The sequence below is a fragment of the Chelonoidis abingdonii genome, chromosome 2 (genome assembly GCF_003597395.2).
Source record: "Chelonoidis abingdonii isolate Lonesome George chromosome 2, CheloAbing_2.0, whole genome shotgun sequence".
In the NCBI taxonomy this organism is placed as follows: domain Eukaryota; kingdom Metazoa; phylum Chordata; order Testudines; family Testudinidae; genus Chelonoidis; species Chelonoidis abingdonii.
Window position 1 is genome coordinate 14,929,446 of NC_133770.1, and position 18,257 is coordinate 14,947,702.

An 18,257-nucleotide genomic window follows, 5' to 3' on the forward strand; every position below is an offset into this window, starting at 1 on the left:
GAAGTTGTAGTGTGGGGTAGGGATGTGTGTGTCAGAGAACTTGCTGTTTCTCCAAATGTAGGGAGGGGTGTGTGTAGGAGAAGGCTGTAAGAATCCCATCATCAGTGCAGGCGTTCCATTCCTCAATACTGGAGGAGCAGGGACACAAAAAATCAGAGGAGTTCAGAGTCAACCATCCCTCAAACTTAGTCAGTTTCAGAAAGAAATTCAATAGCTAAGGCATAGGAACGACTAGAATGGTGGTAATGGCCCTGATAGCAATTATCATAGTCTTTATTGCAACAAAAGGCATTGTAGATATTTCTGTACAGTACATAAATTCTCCACCAGGTTTTTAACACATGGCTCACCATGCAGCAGCATAAAGATTCTGTCTAGTTGAAAAACTTGTGGCTTCATTTCAGTATCCTTTTAATCTGGTATTGTTATTTGAAGTGTAACCTTCCATGCAAAGCCTTTTTTGTCATTTATAATCAAGATGCTTTGGCTCAGACTCTTATTGCAGAACCAATGGAAGATCAACAAACAGGACCAAACCCCTCAAATGAGATTTGCCAACGCAGTCATTTCCAAGTTTATATTAGATGAAAACTGGTCTTACTCTGTAAGTCTAGTCTATACATATGGAGCAGATATTTTTCTCTTTGATATTAAAAACTCCATGTTCTCCCTGCTTTGTATGTAATCCATAATATAGGTCAGGGGTTCTCACAACAAAATTTTTGGTGGTCTCAGAGTGCAGCCACCAACTCTTGCTGGTGGCCGCTCTGACAATTTCCGCTAAAATACTCAACTAACTTTAGGAAAAACAGATAAATATGCACATATACATATACAAATCATTGTAATTTATTTATGTAGAGCTTTTTTTGCAGACTCAATGATAAAAATAAATGTACGGTTGTTTCTCTTCTTTACTGGACCTAAACGAAACAGGAGACACAAATAAGGTGCTTTGCACATTCTCATCTTTTTTTGTTGTTGCTTCTTTTGCTTTTTAGGTTGCTTTGAAAAAAAAATTGCTAAGCTAGTAAGTCTGCTGTTGCAAAAAGCAATATTTGTATGTTTGTTAATATCACTTTTCACAGCAGACTTACTAGCTAGCTGGGAGGCTGTGAAAAGTGATATTAACATACATACAAATATCAATTGTCACAGCAGACTTACTCAGCCCTCTCGAGCAAGAAGACAAATTAAGCCCTGGATGGGGAGGTAGGCAGGGAGGCAGAGGGAGCCAAAGAGGTGGATAGGGGGCCAGGAAGGCAGCAGGGGCCAGGGATGATATGGGGGTGGTGAGCCAAGGGCTGGCATCCACAGCTGGAGCCTGAAGCCCCACGACTGGAGCCTGCTGCCTGTCCCTCCAGGGCTGAAGCCGAGAACAGGGCCTCACCGCACCCAAGAAGGTGGGAAATTCACTGGCAGTCTGCTTCTCTGACCTTTGTGGCTTCAGAGGAGGGCAGGAGTCAACACCTGCTAGTGGCTCTTGAGGATGGGGCCACTGTTTTCACCTCTTCCCCCCCCCCACCCCCCCAATCATTGCTCATGAGGCCATGGCAGCAAGAAAAGCCCCTGGTGGCCGCATTTGAGAAACATTGAGTAGATATACCACATATGTATAGCAAAACAACATGCCTGATTTCACTGAACTTTGCATACATATAAGATATTAGGAAATTACTGTTCTGTTTGCTCAGCAGCCATGATCATATTGTGGTAGGATATTACCAGTCAAAAAAAATTTATTCTTCCAGTTTCATAATATGCAGCATTTGATTAACATACACAAGTGAGCAAAGGAGAACAGATAGTGTGTCTCTCCACTGTAAAGCATACAAAAGTACAAATCTTGCCAGGAACAGAGATTTCACACCTTCTCTCTTGAAGGTGGCCTTCAGAAGTAAACAGTTTTCCATCTGAATTAGAGTGCCTACACCTAGAAAGACTGATGGATACACCCTTTTAACAAAGGTCTGTCTACTGTCAGGCTCCTTACACTGTTTCCGTTCAGTCTGGTAAGAAATTAAGGGTCAAATTCTGCCCACATGTACATTTATAAAACCTAGTGAAGTCTGTAGAGTTAGGCAGGAGGAGAGGGCAGAATTTAGCTCTACATCTAGCCCATGTTTCAAAGGGCCTCTGGGGCATACAGTGTGTTTTTCTCTAGCCCATTACGAACATTAGTTACTGAACAATCAAGTGCTTAAGAAGAGTGAAAAAAACAAAGCATTTTTTCTTTTGGGAATCTTTAGTGATTCAACTCCACAGGCACACATTTGTTTCTACTGCCTTTGAGACAGACAGACATTCTCTCTACCTTCTTTGATCTCAGGTCAAAAAATGGCCTTTGAATTATTTATAGCACGGTTCATTTGCTTCAGCTTGTCCCAATATCATTATAGAAGTTTCTAATAAGCCCATCTTCACTTCACCTACAACAGCCTTACAATGTTTTCCTATGAGACGGCTAGTAAATCTCTAGGCTCCTCTTGCAACCACACCCATTAGGCTAGAAAATGACCTATCCATGGTTGCCAGCAAAGATTACTTGGAAATAGAAACTCCCAACTACTTCAACAATAACCAGGTTTCAGAAGGACTTACTGGAGTAAACCATCAAAAACAAAAGCAAGAGACGATTGCCAGACATTTGGGGAAGAAGACAAAATATCCACCTGCAACAACACCAAGAACTGTATACATTCTGTCTTTAAAAAAACTTAATGTTCCTGAAAACTGTTTATATGTTCTGTTACATTACATTCATTCCAAGCACACAATCTTTAAAATAGGGCTTGAAAAAAATCCACCCACCAGTGACTAGTGAGGTACTCTTCTCTAGCCGGAGCCTCAGCCATAAATTTCTGCAGAATACTAGCTTTCATTTAAAAAAAAAAGTGTTTCTACCCCTCATGGTAACTTAACCTTCCAATGTGAACTAAATGGAAACCAAAACGACATAGTCTTCCTGATTCTACTTTATCGAGCAGTGCAGGACTAAACTTAACGAAACAGGTCATTTTCATTGCTGTTATTCAGAACCCTAAGGCAACAATGTAGGAGAGACCGACCCATCTTCACAGCAGCTAGAATGCTCTAGAGGGAGGAAAAAGAGAAAGTTTCTCTCTTAACCGCTTTATTTTTTATTGCAGGGGTAATGCTTTGTAGTGCTTCACATAAGACATCCACTAAACAGAGGTGGATATTAAACACCGACTCACAAAAAAAAAGGATCTACAAAAACGAGCGGTCCTGGGGCACCTTAAAGACTAACAGATTTATTTGGGCATATGCTGTTGTGGGTAAACACCCCACTTCTTCAGGTGCATGGAGTAAAAATTACAGATGCAGGCATAAATATACTGACACATGAACAACAGAATATCAGGAGATCATCTAGTCCAAACCCCGCCTCAAAGCAGGACCAATCCTGTCCAGGGGGGCATTGGCTGGCATCTATCACATTAATAGATGTGCAGCACATCTACTAATGTGACAGATGCAATCATGTCCCAGCAATGCCCCTCTGCCATCTACACTGGCCAAACCAGACAATCTCTATGTAAAAGAATAAACGGACACAAATCAGACATCAGGAATGGTAATATACAAAAGCCAATAGGAGAACAGTTAAATCTCCTGGATATTCTACAACAGATTTAAAAGTAGCCATTTTTCAACAAAAAAACCTTCAAAAACAGACTTCAAAGGGAAACTGCAGAGCTACAATTCATTTGCAAATTTAACACCATTAATTTGGGCTTCAACAGGGACTCAGAGTGGCTGGCTCACTACAAATGTAATTTTCCTCTCTCTTGGTATTGACACCTCCTCATCAATTATTGGGAATGGACCACATCCACCCTGATTGAATTGGCCCTGTCAACATTGGTTCTCCACTTGTAAGGTAACCTCCCTTCTCTTCATGTGTCAGTATATTTATGCCTGCATCTGTAATTTTCACTCCATGCATCTGAAGAAGTGGGGTTTTTACCCACGAAAGCTTATGCCCAAATAAATCTGTTAGTCTTTAAGGTGCCACCGGACTCCTCGTTGTTTTTGTGGATAAAGATTCACACAGCTACCTCTCTGATAAATAAAAGGATCTGCTGAAAGTGCTCTTCCCAGTAGCTGGGGTTAACTGGGATTCACCGGGGCATTGCTCCTAGACCTTGGTGTTCACTTCCACCTTACCCCGCCCTCTCCTTTTGTATCTGTATCTGTCTATAGCTGTAGACTACATAGCTTTAGTCCTTCCATTAGCAGGTATTAGGTATACTTATCAAGCTCGTCTTTAAAAGATTAATTGTATTCATTTCTGCTTTGGCCTAAATACAGAAGACGAGAAGTACAATATGCAGAAAAAGCACTAAACTAATAGCCTATGGGAAAAATACTACAACGTATTAATTGAGAAGCTAAGAGCTTTTGAAGATAATGCTCTATTCAGTATAGAGGAAACACAGGCTCATTAACATTATGTTCAAAGAGATTTCCCCTGTATTCTAGATTCTGTAGTTATCAGCTGCTCTAGTTTTTCAGCTAAGAGTATGTATTGCATACAATAAACTGAGATTGATTATCTTTCTTTTTTAAATGATGAGAACTACTTGAATATTTTATATATACTATTAGTACCTGTTAGCAAATAACAATGCTTTTAGTATGTAAATGAATTTGATATACACCTCTACCTCGATATAAAGCTGTTCTTGGGAGCCAAAAAATCTTACCATGTTATATTGAACTTGCTTTGATCCACCAGAGTGCGCAGCCCCACCCTCCCCCGGAGCACTGCTTTACCGCATTATATCCAAATTCATGTTATATCGGGTGGCGTTATATCGAGGTAGCAGTGTATTAACTACTCTCCCAAAATCTTTAAGGTATTAGCAAAGACTGTATTTGAATAGTAAGGCCAGGGTGTTGGTCCATAACCTGTGAATAACTTATATTCAGGAATTTCTCATTATTATTACACTATAATCCATCCCTGCTGGCACCTCCTCATCTGTGTGAAAACTGATGTCCAGATAGAGTCCTCCTCAAACTACCAAAAGGGTCTACAGAAATATAAGCAGAATTGATATGGAACAATTGTTTTTGTAGAAGCTTTCTGCAATGATGAAATGGGAATCCATTAAAAGATGTTTTGGGAAATGTCAGTTGCCCTAGCTGTTAGGGATAATGACCAGATTAGAATTCCCTTTTTGCTTATCAATCATGTAACCTAAAGATACCATAAAGGAAATTCCATAAGTAACAAGAAACAAAACCATTAAAACATGATATACAGAGAAATCGATCACGGGAAAATATTTTTCTATTCACAAAAGGGGTTTCTTTGTCTCATACCCTATAAAAAGACAGATATACTGGGAATTAGGTAGAGGATGCAAAATCGTTGGCATCTTACCAGATACAGAGAAGAGAAAGACAAAGGACATCTCTTTGCCTTACACCAAGTGTGGTAATGAAGTGGATCTCAATCTTTCCCAACTACTAAACCACTTTCAGGAGTCTGATTTGTCTTGCATACCCCCAAGTTTCACCTCACTTAAAAACTACTTGCTTACAAAATCAGATTTAAAAATACAAAAAAGTCACAGCACACTGTTACTGAAAACTTGCTTACTTTCTCATTTTTACCATATCATCATAAAATAAATTAACAAATAAAAATATTGAACTTACATTTTAGTGTATAGTATATACAACAGTATAAACAAGTAATTGTCTACATGAAATTTTAATTTGCACTGGACTTTGCTAGTGCTTTTTATGTAGCCTATTATAAAATTAGGCAAATATCTAGACGTGTTGATGTACCCTCTGGAAGACCTCGGAGTACCCCAGGGGTACATATACTCCTGGTTGAGAACCACTGTGGTAATGTATCTATTCTTTCTGTATAGTGCTGTACTAATCTCCAATTAATAATCTTTGATTAAATAATTCCACTTGAACCTGTTATTTGATCATTTCAAATTATTAAAATTCAAACATGTAACAATACACACACAAAAACTCAAGTTTACTGTCCTAAACTGAACTAGTGGAAAATGTTAAGAGAGGCGTTATATTTTAGTTTTTCCCATGTACCTACTTGTGACAGTGTTGTTTGAGGCAGTCAGTGCTGTTAGAGTATTTACATCCCAGAGGAATATCTGTCTGTCCAGCCCGGCAGATGCTACCAGTTCTTTATCTTTTGCATATGCTAAGGCTTTCACATAATCCTACAATAAAATGGGTACAGCAACATGACAATACAGAACCAGCAAACAACCTTCAGTATGAAGTCTGCATCTAAATACGTACACTATATTTTTTTTAGAACAGTAATGACCATTTATGCAATTATAATTCATGCCTTTTACCTTATGCGTCCTTAGTGTTGACATGCAAAATCCCTTATGTGCATTCCACACTTTGACAGTAGTATCTGAAGAAGCAGATATCACTAAATGGAAAAGATTAGTACATTTTAACAGATTATTTCATCAGACCATGTGACGCTCTTAATATCTGTTAGTTTCTCTTTAAAAATTAGAGGAATTGTATATCTTCGTTCTTCATACAATACATTTTACCGAAACTTATTTTATATACTAAGAAAGCATGCAAAAAGTTACCCAAGTTGTGGGAAGTGAAGCAGTAGGTAACAGTCATATACTTAATAAATTTTTGAATGCCATATTTTCCCATTTTATACTATTAAATACTGTACAAAGTAAAGAGATACTTACATGTTTTACCATTGCAACAAAGTACAATATCATTTACCCAATCAGTGTGATGTTCCATAGATGCTATATAAGGATCTTGCTGGAATTAAAAAATAAATTGTATGAGGTCCCTTCAACATTGGAAAAGACTAAACTGTTTTTTGGATTCAGTTGTGATATCCCCTTCTACCTCTCATGCTGATTAGCAATTACTTCAAATAGTCCCCCTGAAGTCAATGGGGCTACTTGTGATAACTACCCAGCAATATGAGTAAGTGGGTCACAATTTGGTCTTTAGTAGAACTCATATTTTATAATACTTTATATGTGGAATAGATGTTATATTAAAGTCTAATCTCATAGCATTTTATAATTCTTATTTTTGTACAGCATGACAGCTGTGCAAGACACCAAGTGAACTTAAGACAGGATTCCTAAGCAAAGGAGCTCACAACTTAAAATCTAGTAAAAGTGCTGAGCTAAGGACCCTCACCACCTTGCAAGATCTGACCCTAATTAAGGCAGACAACAGGTTAGTAAAACAATATAACATTACAGGGGAGAAGAATGGAGACAGATCCTGATAAAATAAAGGGGAGTGAGAAAAGCAGAAAAAGGAGTCTCCTTAGGATGCACACAAAATATATGATCAACCTAAATAGCTGTAACCTATGAAAAAAGTCCAGATCCTTCAAAAGAAGTACATTAATAAGCAAAGCAACTCCGTAATCTTACTTGATGTAATTTCCCCAAACTATATACCCTTTATTACCTACTTTTGTTGTATTCTCTTAATATAGAAAATAAGCAATTTGGGTTATGAATCACATCTTATCTGTCTGTAAAATGCCATGAGTTTTTAATAGTATAAATAGTATAAGGATAGCTATAAACTCTTAGCAAGATATCAACATTGTAGTAATCTGGTTTAAATTAGTCAATCTGACAGTCTGCTAATGTTAAAAGTGACTTCTTAAATTAATAGAAGACCAAGTCTCTTTGCTTACCTTGTGCTGATTGACACTCCATATCCTTATTATAGAGTCTCGACCCGCCGTGAAGAGTCTGTTTAATGCTGGATCCAGCTGGAGTGCATTTACACCATTTCGGTTATACTTCTCTACCTCATCTCTAATCACATAGGAGACCTACAATATATTTATACAAATCTGATTATGATATTCAGATATTTAGTCTACATGAAAGAAGTGACTCTATAGCCATTTCATTTTTAATAGCACCTTCCATTCAAAAATCTCAAAGAACTTTACAAACTTTAAATAACCAAGTCTCAACACCCTCTGTGAGACTGATAACCATTACTCCCAATTTACAGACAGAATAACCGAGGCACAGAGAGGTTAAGAGATTTATTCTAAGTCACAAAGATGACTTTGTCAGAGTCTGAAACAAAACCAAAAGGAAGGACAGTTCAGTGGTTAAAGTGCTAGCCTAGGCATTGGGAGACATGGGTTTAATTCTCTGTTTTGTGACAGACATAGCATATGTCCCCGGGCAAGTCACTTAGTCTGTGCCTTGGCTCCTCAGTGGTAAAGTGGGGATAAAAGTATCTCTTTACTTCACAACATTTTTGTGAGGATAAACACATTAAAGATTATGAGGTGCTCAGGCAATGGGGGCTATAATATCTAAGACTGGAAGAACACATCTCTCTTTACTCTTAGTCCTGTGCTTTAAAAGGGACACAATCTTGAAAATTATTTTCTTCTGAAAAAGTCTGCTGTTACGCAGAACTCATAAGATTACTATACATGAAAAATAGTTATTTTTCCAGTTTATTTACTTTTGCATTTGATAGCACTGTGAATATTGTTCATTAAACTATTTTGCTGATGATCAGCTGTATGTTTGTCTTATGCACTATCATGACATCACTCAAGAATAACAATGGGGGAAACTTACATGTTTGGTCTTCCACAATCTCTACAAGATGTAATCGAAACAACATGATTTTAAGGTCTGTTATAATACATCCTGCCACAGCAAGAAACATGTATGTACACAAGCATTTCCAACACTCGTAAACTTTTTACAAGCAGTAAACATTCGGTCCCTGCGTTATTCCTGTATATACTCGATCATAAGCCAGTTAGTTTAGAAGCCAACCCCTGCCCCCCTCCCCGAAGATGGATAAGTAAAAATGGAAAATTTTTATGACCCATTCATAAGCTGACCCTATAATTCAGGGGTTGGCAAACTTTGGCTCCTGGGCCATCAGGCTAAGCCGCTGGCGGGCCAAGAAGGTTTGTTTACCTCGAGCGTCCGCAAACTAGATCAGAGACCCCACTGTGCTAAGGTCTTGAACAGATACCTATTAAAAATACAAAAAACAAACATTCCTTCCCTCATAGTCTTCTTGTTCATCAGCCACCCTCTTTCCCTGTATAGCCCCAAGCCCCTCTTCCACTTGTTCCATCCTTTGTGGCCTGGCTCTCAATACTGCTAGATTCTCCGACCTACTTGGATCCCATCTACAATCTCTCAGCTCTGCCTATTAAGGTCCCCACAATATACCCTACCTCCCCAGTCTGTCACAACAATCCACCACCTCCTCTCGAGGGCTGGGCCCATCTTCTGACCTGCACTTTCTACCACTCTGCTGTAAGGACAAGGCCTTTTCCTGTAGCCATAGTGTAAGATCTGAGGCCTTTATCTGCAGCCAGATTAGGAAAGCAGCAGCCATGAGCTAAAAAGCAGAACGTGTCATTCTCACAGTCCATCTATATTACATTAAAACTAAGTAATATCAGGCTGGTAAGAAGTGATCCTCTGTCCTAATAGTAACCATCACCATCAGATAAAGAAACAGATCTTAAGATGGTTAAAGAAAACTTTGCTCAATAGCATTCTGTCTGGCAAGAAATCACTTCTCAATGATTGGGATGGTAAAATCTACACTTCTATTGTTTTGCCTGCAGGGGAGATTTGATTTAAATCATTAGTCAGGAAGACTCGATTTAATCATGGTTTTCTACATAAAAGTGCATTCTTGGTGGCTGTTATAACCTTAATACACATTCTTCACAACTCAGCGATAGATGTAGGTTTCATTTTTAGAAGGTACACACTATACATTTTTAAACGGTGATTTATTTTGAAAACTTTTCAGTTTAGTTTTACAGCTATATCAGAAAATGAATGAGTGTTTGGTTATTTCATTTACTAAAGGTAAGTGAAGCAGATATTTATGAAGTCATTGCGAGGTGAACTATCTCCAATTCAACAGGTTAATCATTAATATTTGGAGGATTTTCTTGCCATGCCATATTAGGAGGAGAACATAACCAGACAGATATTTAAATTGTTTTAGTTATCTAAAACAACAAGGTTACATATTCTGGATTTTTTTCTTCAACAGCAAACATATAATATTTTAACAAAAAAGCATATGTCCCTCGCCTCTCACATTTATCTCCAGACTTTCTCCTTGTCCAGATCTATTCCTCCCCCAAAAATCTTCTATTCATTGAACTTTTTGAAACTTTCCACTTTTAGAGAGAGGTACAAAGGGACTGACTCTGTGTACACAAATTTGCAGAAAGACAATAGAGTTGAGGTCTGTTGTTTCTCACCTCTATACATTATTTATTTTAAATCATTTTTGCTGTTAACATGCATGTTACCTCTGGAGACACAAATCCACAGTTTGAGAACTGCAAAACTAAGCATGTCTTATGGTATCTTCTAGAGTCCCATTGGGTAGATAGAAAGATTAACCTAAATAAAGTAACTCCTCACTTAACATTGTAGTTATGTTCCTGAAAAATGCGACTTTAAGCAAAATGATGTTAAGCGAATCCAATTTCCCCATAAGAATTAATGTAAATGGGGGGTGGGTTAGGTTCCTGGGAAAAAATTTTCACCAGACAAAAGACTATTCTATATAATGTACACAGTACAAGTTTTAAACAAACAATTTAATACTGTACACAGCAATGATGATTGTGAAGCTTGGTTGAGGTGGTGAAGTCAGACGGTAGAAGAAGGTGGGATATTTCCCAGGGAATGCCTTACTGCTAAATGATAAACTAGCACATGGCTGAGCCCTCAAGGGTTAACACATTTTTGTCAATGTAGCCTCACAATCTACAAGGCAGCACTAATGGAGGGAGGGGAGACAGTATGGGCTGACATGGACATGTTTATGGGCAGTCCTTTGTTTATGTTCATGTTGTAATTTTTAAGTGTATGTGACAGGCACCCAGAGCACCTATAAACATTAAAATAAAAAATAAATGATAGCCCCGTCCAATAGTACCATTTGTGAAGAGTGTTTGGGGTGGGAGGATAACTGGTTACTTTTGCACGTGAGTGAGACTTTTATGGGATTAAGTGAAGAAAAGGTTCATATATTTCTTGATCAAACCCACACAAGCAAACTTGCGAAACTTAATCTTATAGCTGCTTATCTCTTCTCATTCTAGGTTTCCCCACCAACCAGCATACAATTCTTATATACTATTAGCAAAGAACTATGGTAATGAAATCATCTCGTACAGACAGGAGATAAGAAGATAGTCATTTCTGCTTTATTCTGTGACTGATCAGGCACGGCAATTAAATTATTCTGCTCTAGAGGTCCCTGAAATATTAGTTGTTGGCTAAGCAGTTGCTTTCACATTGTTCAAACGCACACCTGATTAGGGAACTGCGAACTGTTAAGGACAGTTAACTTTTGCCACTAGAATGCTCATCAGGCAGAGACTGCACTTGTTTCCTGCTTTCATAAAATAGAAGCCATATCAAAAGATTTAAATAAGGGTCTCTAAAGTTCCTTTCAGCCATGAGACCTGAAAACAAATTGATCTAAATTCTAAGTGAAAATACAGGGGAACTCAGGCAAACCAAGGCATGATACTATTAAGAAGCCACTTGTAGACTAACACAGCATAGCATTGCCTCTTTCAGTAGATTGTGCAATCATACAATACCTGAATAAGTCAATAATTAAAGAAATCAAGACCAACAACAGAGAAAATAAAGACATAGCATCTTTATGGACAGAAATTCCACGTATGAATAATAAAAGTATAGCAGTAGAAATATACTACCTACCACCTCAAAACGATAGTGATTTTGAAATACTCAGGGAGATTAGAAAGGCTACAAAAACAGAAGACTCAACAATAATGAGTGATTTCAACTTTCCCCATATTGACTGGGTACTTGTCACCTCAGGATGGGAGGCAGAGATAAAAATTTTAAGACACCATTAATAACTACTTCTTGGAGCAGTAGTCCTGGAACCCACAAGGGAAGAGGCAATTCTTGATTTAGTCCTAAGTGGCGCACAGATCTCGTTTAAAAGGTGAATACAGCTGAACCACTTGGTAATAGCAATAATAATGTAATTAAATTTAACAACCTTGTAGGGAGAAAAATACCAACCCCGTACCACCACAGTAGCCTTTAACTTCAAAATGGGGAACTACACAAAAGTGGAAATTAAAAGGAACAGTCATAATAGTGAAATGCCTTCAAGCTGCATGGAAACTTTTAAAAAACACCATAATAGAGGCTCAAACTATATGTATACCCCAAATAAAAAACCAAAAAACAGTAAGAGGATCCCCTCCCTCCAAATGCCACCATAGCTAAACACAGTAATAGAGGCAGTTAGAGAAAAAAAACATCCTTTAAAAACTGGAAGTCAAATCCTAATGAGTAAAATAGAAAGGAACAAACTCTGGCAAGTCATGTGTAGACTGTAGACAAACTTTAGACGAGGTCCCTCTCAAAAGGCTTTTAAGCAAAATAAGCAGTCATGATATAAGAGGGAAGGTCCTCTCATGGATCAGTTAACTGATTAAGAGAAAACAAATGGTAGGAATAAATGGTCAGTTTTCACAGTGGAAAGAGGTAAACAGTGAGGTCCCTCAAAGATCTGTACTGGGACTTGTAGCATTCAACACATTTATAAAAATTATCTGGAAAAAGGGGTAAGCTGTGAGGTGGCAAAGTTTGCAGAAAATATAAGATTACTCAAGATGGTTAAGTTCAAAGCTAACTGCAAAGAGTTACAAAGGGATCTTAGCCAGCCACCCAGCACTGTAACAAAATGGAAGACAAAATTCACTGTTGAAAAATGCCAAGTAATGAACATTGGAAAACCTAATCCCAAGTATATGTACAAAACGACAGGATCTAAATTAGCTGTTTCCACAGTCTCTTGAATGCTGTCTTTTTGGATAGTTCTCCAAAAACATCTGCTCAATGTGCGGTGGCTGTCAAAAAACGTGAATGGACTGCTAGGTACCATTAGGAAAGGGATAGATAAGATGACAAAAAATATCATAATGCCATTACATAAACGCGTGGTACACCCACATCTTGAATACTGCAGGCAATTCTGGTTACACCATCTCAAAAAGATGTATTAAAATTGGAAAAGGTACAGAAGTGCAACAAAAATGACGGGAGTATGGAACAGCTTCCGTATGAGGAGAGATTTAAAAGACTGGGACTCTTCAGCTTGGAAAAGAGATGATTAAAGGGAGATATGATAGCCATCTATAAAATCATGAATGGTATGCAGAAAGTGAATAAGGAAGTGTTATTTACCCCTTCAAATAACACGAGAATCAGCGGTCACCCAATTAAATTAATAGGCAGCAGATTTAAAACAAACAAAAGGAAGTATTTCTTCACACAACAGCACAGTCAACCTATGAAATTCATTGCCAGGGGATGCAGTGAAGGCCAAAACTACAACTGGATTCATAAAAGAAAAAAAAATAGATATGTTCATGGAGAATAGATACATCAATGACTATTAGCCAAAACGGCAAAGCTTCTGACTGTCAGATCCTGGGACTGGACGACAGAGAATGGATCACTTGATAATTGCTCTGATCTGTTCATTCCCTCTGCAGCATCTGGCACAGGCCATTGCCAGAGGACAGGATACTGGGCTAGATTCACCACTGGTCTAACTCAGGCCTTGGCTACATTGGCACTTTACAGCGCTGCAACTTTTGCGCTCAGGGGTGTGAAAAAACACCCCCCTGACCACTGCAAGATGCAGTGCTGTAAAGTGTCAGTGTAATCAGGGCGCATAAAGGATGTGGTTTACGTGCAGCGCTAGGAGACCTCTCTCCCAGCGCTGCTGCTCTGACTACACACATTTAGCGCTTTGAAATTTCTAGTGTAGCCAAGCCCACAGTGTGGCCATTCTTAGGACATGAACGTAGCATACTGAAGACAGGTCTGTACTAGAAGAGGTTTGCTAATATAATTATACCTGGGGAAACTGGGGTGAGGGGGGTGTTATCCTCATTTTCCAGCGGGTGAAACAGAGGTGAAGAGGACAACTCACTTGTTTGTGCTTACATAGAAAATCCAGAAGACCAATGAACAGAATTTTCATCACCTGACTATCACTTCAGGGCTTAATCACACGATTACTTTCCTCCCACAAGTGTCAAAGTGGAAAAAAGGGACTGTAGTATCATGTGAACTTAACAGGTAAATGAAATGTTTTCAGAGCAAGAACTATCTGAATTTTTTTTTAAAACAGAGACAGCCAGCAAAGTCTTGTCAGCAACAACAAAGATGCATGTTGCTGAAGCCTACTGTCAGCAAGAAGTAATTTTGCTGCTGTTGACAAGGCTCAAGAGAGCTTATGATAGGTCACATGCTCTTCAGATACCATCAGAAGGTAGAATTTCAAACAGACATTCTTGTCTTACCTAAGAAATCCTTACAACTTTTACAATACCTCTGTAGTAAGATCTCCCCTCTTTAAAAAGAAAACTATTCCTGACTAGTATATTTTAAGCTTAGGAAAAAAAATTATCCTCTGAAGAATGACCTGCCTCTCATAAAAAAACTGTCATAATCCATTTTAAATTACAATAATAATATTCCTGGAGATAAAGCAAATGCTTCTTGTATTCCTCCTACTGTTACTTGTATTAAATGATCACTGTTGAAGAGATCTTGTTAAGAGGATATGGGTGATTGGGGGGGAGGGATGACGGGGGGAAAGAAAGAAAATGTGTGTGTGTGTGTTGGATAGGTTTACTAAGGATCCTCTAACATTAGAAATATATCAGGCAAACACTGCTCCTAGTATTAGGACAACTAGGTAAGGCAGGCATTCAAAGAGCATGAACCGTTTCTTAATGGAGAAAAGGTCAGACACTTCTTTTTTTATTCACAGCCACGACCTAATAACATCCGTTTGGCAACTACATTAACTGCTTACATGAAAAATAATTCATGCATTTCTAACTTCTTTCAATGCAAAGAATCAGTGTCATGTGACAAGCCAGCTCCTGCAGATCACAAGAAAGTGCTTCACAGAGGACAGTTTGGGAAACACTAAGGAAAGGACGAACATGTATGAAACAAGAAAGTAACATGTCAAGACACATGCAGAAGATTCTGCTAGAGAAAAATTAGTGATCCCACAAGACGTTTGCATCAAAACCTATTTGCTGGACATCACATGGGGGCTGTAAGCCAGAAAACATGAATTACACATTCACATGCCAAAGAGTGACAACACAGAAGAGTGGCTTGTCTGAATCTATACCGGAGAAGAAGATCCAACAGGTGTTGGACACACCCATGTGTAACAAAAAAAGGCTCAAACTGAACTCAAAGTGGATCAATAGAAAAAAAAATCCCAGTGACTTACACAAAAAGAAATGACAAGTTTGTGTAGTAAGATAAGGGAACAGCATACAAATGCATTTAAACCTCTTATAACACAACCAGAGGATGGCTGTTAGTAACACAAACATAACTTTGCTGTAACCCTAATTCTGGTAAATAAAAAGAAGTGATGAAAGTATTTTCCTGGTTGGAATGCCATTGAATACGCCGTGATACATAATACTCATGTAATAGACTGTACTTTGCGGTTTAAAAGTTTACCACCACAGTTAGTCCTTTCAACACTTAGTCACAGTGATTTATGCCTTTCCCACCTCTTGGCTAGATTTCTGCAGTGTCCTATATTTAGGGCTGACCATGAAGGTCACCTAGAAGTTACATATGGTATACCATGCCGTGGCCCATCTGCCAACCAGGAAAAACTGATAGCACACCAATGCTTCATGCTTTGCACTGGTTTGCTTATTCAATTCCACGTCTGAAAAACAATATAATGACAAGGATCTTTTATCATTAGTATTGCAGTAGTACTCAGGAGCCACAGTCACAGATCAGGACTCCACTGGGCTAGGCACTGTGAAAACACATAACATAACAGCAAAAGATAATCTCTGTCCTAAAGAACTTATATGGTATTCTTCAGTGTGTTAAATGGATAGGGTCTAGCTATCTCAGTGGCCACCTGTGTCCCTTAGCTCTAAAGCTATATTTACCACGAGTATTTTGACTGACAAAGCCTAGAGAAGATTTTTATGCAGTCACACAGAGAGTTCTTTGTAGGGGAGCCTGTGGAAACTGATTCTTCTCAAGTTCAGCTGAGAGAGAGTTTTGCCACCTTTAAAGCATGTTGCAAAACACAGCTTAATGCAGATATTTTTCTAATGGATGAGTGGTGCCCCCACCCTGTAACTCTACTTTGAGTGACAATTCAAGTACAAGGCTATGGTAGAGGAGAATAAGGTGGGGATCAAAACTCTTATACAAGGCATTCTTTGTTCCTGAAAAAGCAAAGAAAACACTTGAGTTCACATGCTAGGGTGGATGATTTAAAAATTACCTTTCACAGTCACTGGAGGATTTCATGACATTTAGCAACTAGGAATTTTGTCAACAGTAAATTTTAATTAACTTGAGGAAGCGGAATTACTCAACCAGACAGACTGCCGTTTATCAGGAAAGAACATTCTTTCCCTAGTAGTTAGTGGGTATCCCAGAAAGATTTTTTCCTTAATAGGGTTTCTTCACTAAGGGTATGTCTACACCAGAATTTTTACTATGAGTTATTGACTGCCAATTTAACCATGGACACCAGTATACACATTAAGCTTTACAAATATATTAGCTACCTTGAGTTAACTGGCAATCAATTAACCAGATGTAAAAACACCTCTAGTATAGACAAGCCACAAGGTATCACAAGAATTACATGTCTTATTTGCCAACCTTTATTAAATCTTCAGTTATTAAAAGCAAACTTCATTTTATTTATCTTTTTCAGTAGCAATCATTAGCTGAAAATATTTTCTAAATGTAAATGTTTTAATATATTCCACTAATTTCAAATAGCTCCCACATTACATCATCCCTATTCAAGCAGCCTTTCTGCTGCAGCTTAAGAGGAACAAAGAGCTCTGATTTGGACATTTTTATTTTATGCCTGGTCTACACTTAAAAGGTAACACTGATATAGCTATTTGTTAAGGATGAGGGCCTTTTTGTTTGGTTGGTTTTAAAACCAACATACCTATTTCAGTATAAGACCTAGACAAGCTGTACAATAAAAAGTTTTGCCAGCAAAACCCAAATCACTCACCTAGACAACATAGCTATCCATCTCAACCCCTGTGTTGATGCAGCTTATACAGTAGAACCTCAGAATTATGAACACCAGAGTTACGAACTAACCAGTCAATCACACATCTCATTTTGAACCAGAAATATGCAATCAGGCAGCAGCAGAGATGACAAAAAAGCAAATGCAGTACAGTACTGTGTAGGGGGAAAGCAGCATATTTCTTCTGCATCGTAAAGCTTCAAAGTTGTATTAAGTCAGTGTTCAGTTGTAAACCTTTGAAAGAACCACCATAATGTTTTGTTCAGAGTTATGAACAACCTCCATTCCCCAAGTGTACAGGCAAGAGAGTCATTTTTGTCATTCAGAGAAGGTGGTTTAACTATAATAGCAAAACAATACTTTTGTTGGTAAACACTGTTTTCACAATTGGGCATTGCTGATACAGCTATCCCAGGCAAGCCTCTGAAGCGTAGACTAACCCCTATTGTGTACATAGTTATATTGATATAACTGTGCGTATACCACTATAACTTTGCAAGTTCGAGAAACAGATATAAACTAAACTGGTGTAACTGCATCCAAATTAGGAGGGTTTTACTGATTCAGTTACTCTGGTACAATTATACCTTCAAAACTCTCCTACTATAGACAAGCCCTTAGCTTTGAATTTATGCTCATGTAAGGCACACCAATTGACAGCCCTGGAAGGTTCTCTGTTTATCTACAGAATAGGTACAACTATAGTAATAGAATTGCAAACTTCCCTAGTAACACTTCCTCACCTCTGCTATCTGTTAGTCTATAAGGTGCCACAGGACTCTTACTTTCTCAGCTGTGCGCTTACAAGCTGTTATCAGCTCATGATTTTATTGTAAGTCTCACAATATTTGTTGTTTTTTTTAAAGCTGCGGTTCCTAGAATCATGGAGTTGCATGGAAAAAAAAAATCGCAGTTTTAGAAAATTTAAAGTGAAGTTTCTACCCCTCTTGGTTGTTAAAAAAAAAAAGTTTAGCAAATGTATTAGTATATATATAGTGTTCTTTTTATCTCTGATCACGATTTTTTGGACTTCACTCATGATTTTTGAACCCTTGGGGTTG

General features: G+C 38.1%; 1 protein-coding gene across 1 annotated transcript in view; it reads right to left on the reverse strand.

Moving 5' to 3' along the window:
* WDR48 (WD repeat domain 48) overlaps window positions 1–18,257 on the reverse strand; it is a 48,975-nt gene that overhangs the window by 29,342 nt on the left and 1,376 nt on the right. The window contains exons 2-5 of the mRNA XM_032800860.2: window positions 7,730–7,870; window positions 6,744–6,822; window positions 6,375–6,457; window positions 6,104–6,233 (exon numbers count right to left, since the gene is read on the reverse strand). Of these exons, the coding sequence (XP_032656751.1) occupies window positions 6,104–6,233; window positions 6,375–6,457; window positions 6,744–6,822; window positions 7,730–7,870 (433 nt within the window). The remainder of the gene's footprint in view (window positions 1–6,103; window positions 6,234–6,374; window positions 6,458–6,743; window positions 6,823–7,729; window positions 7,871–18,257) is intronic.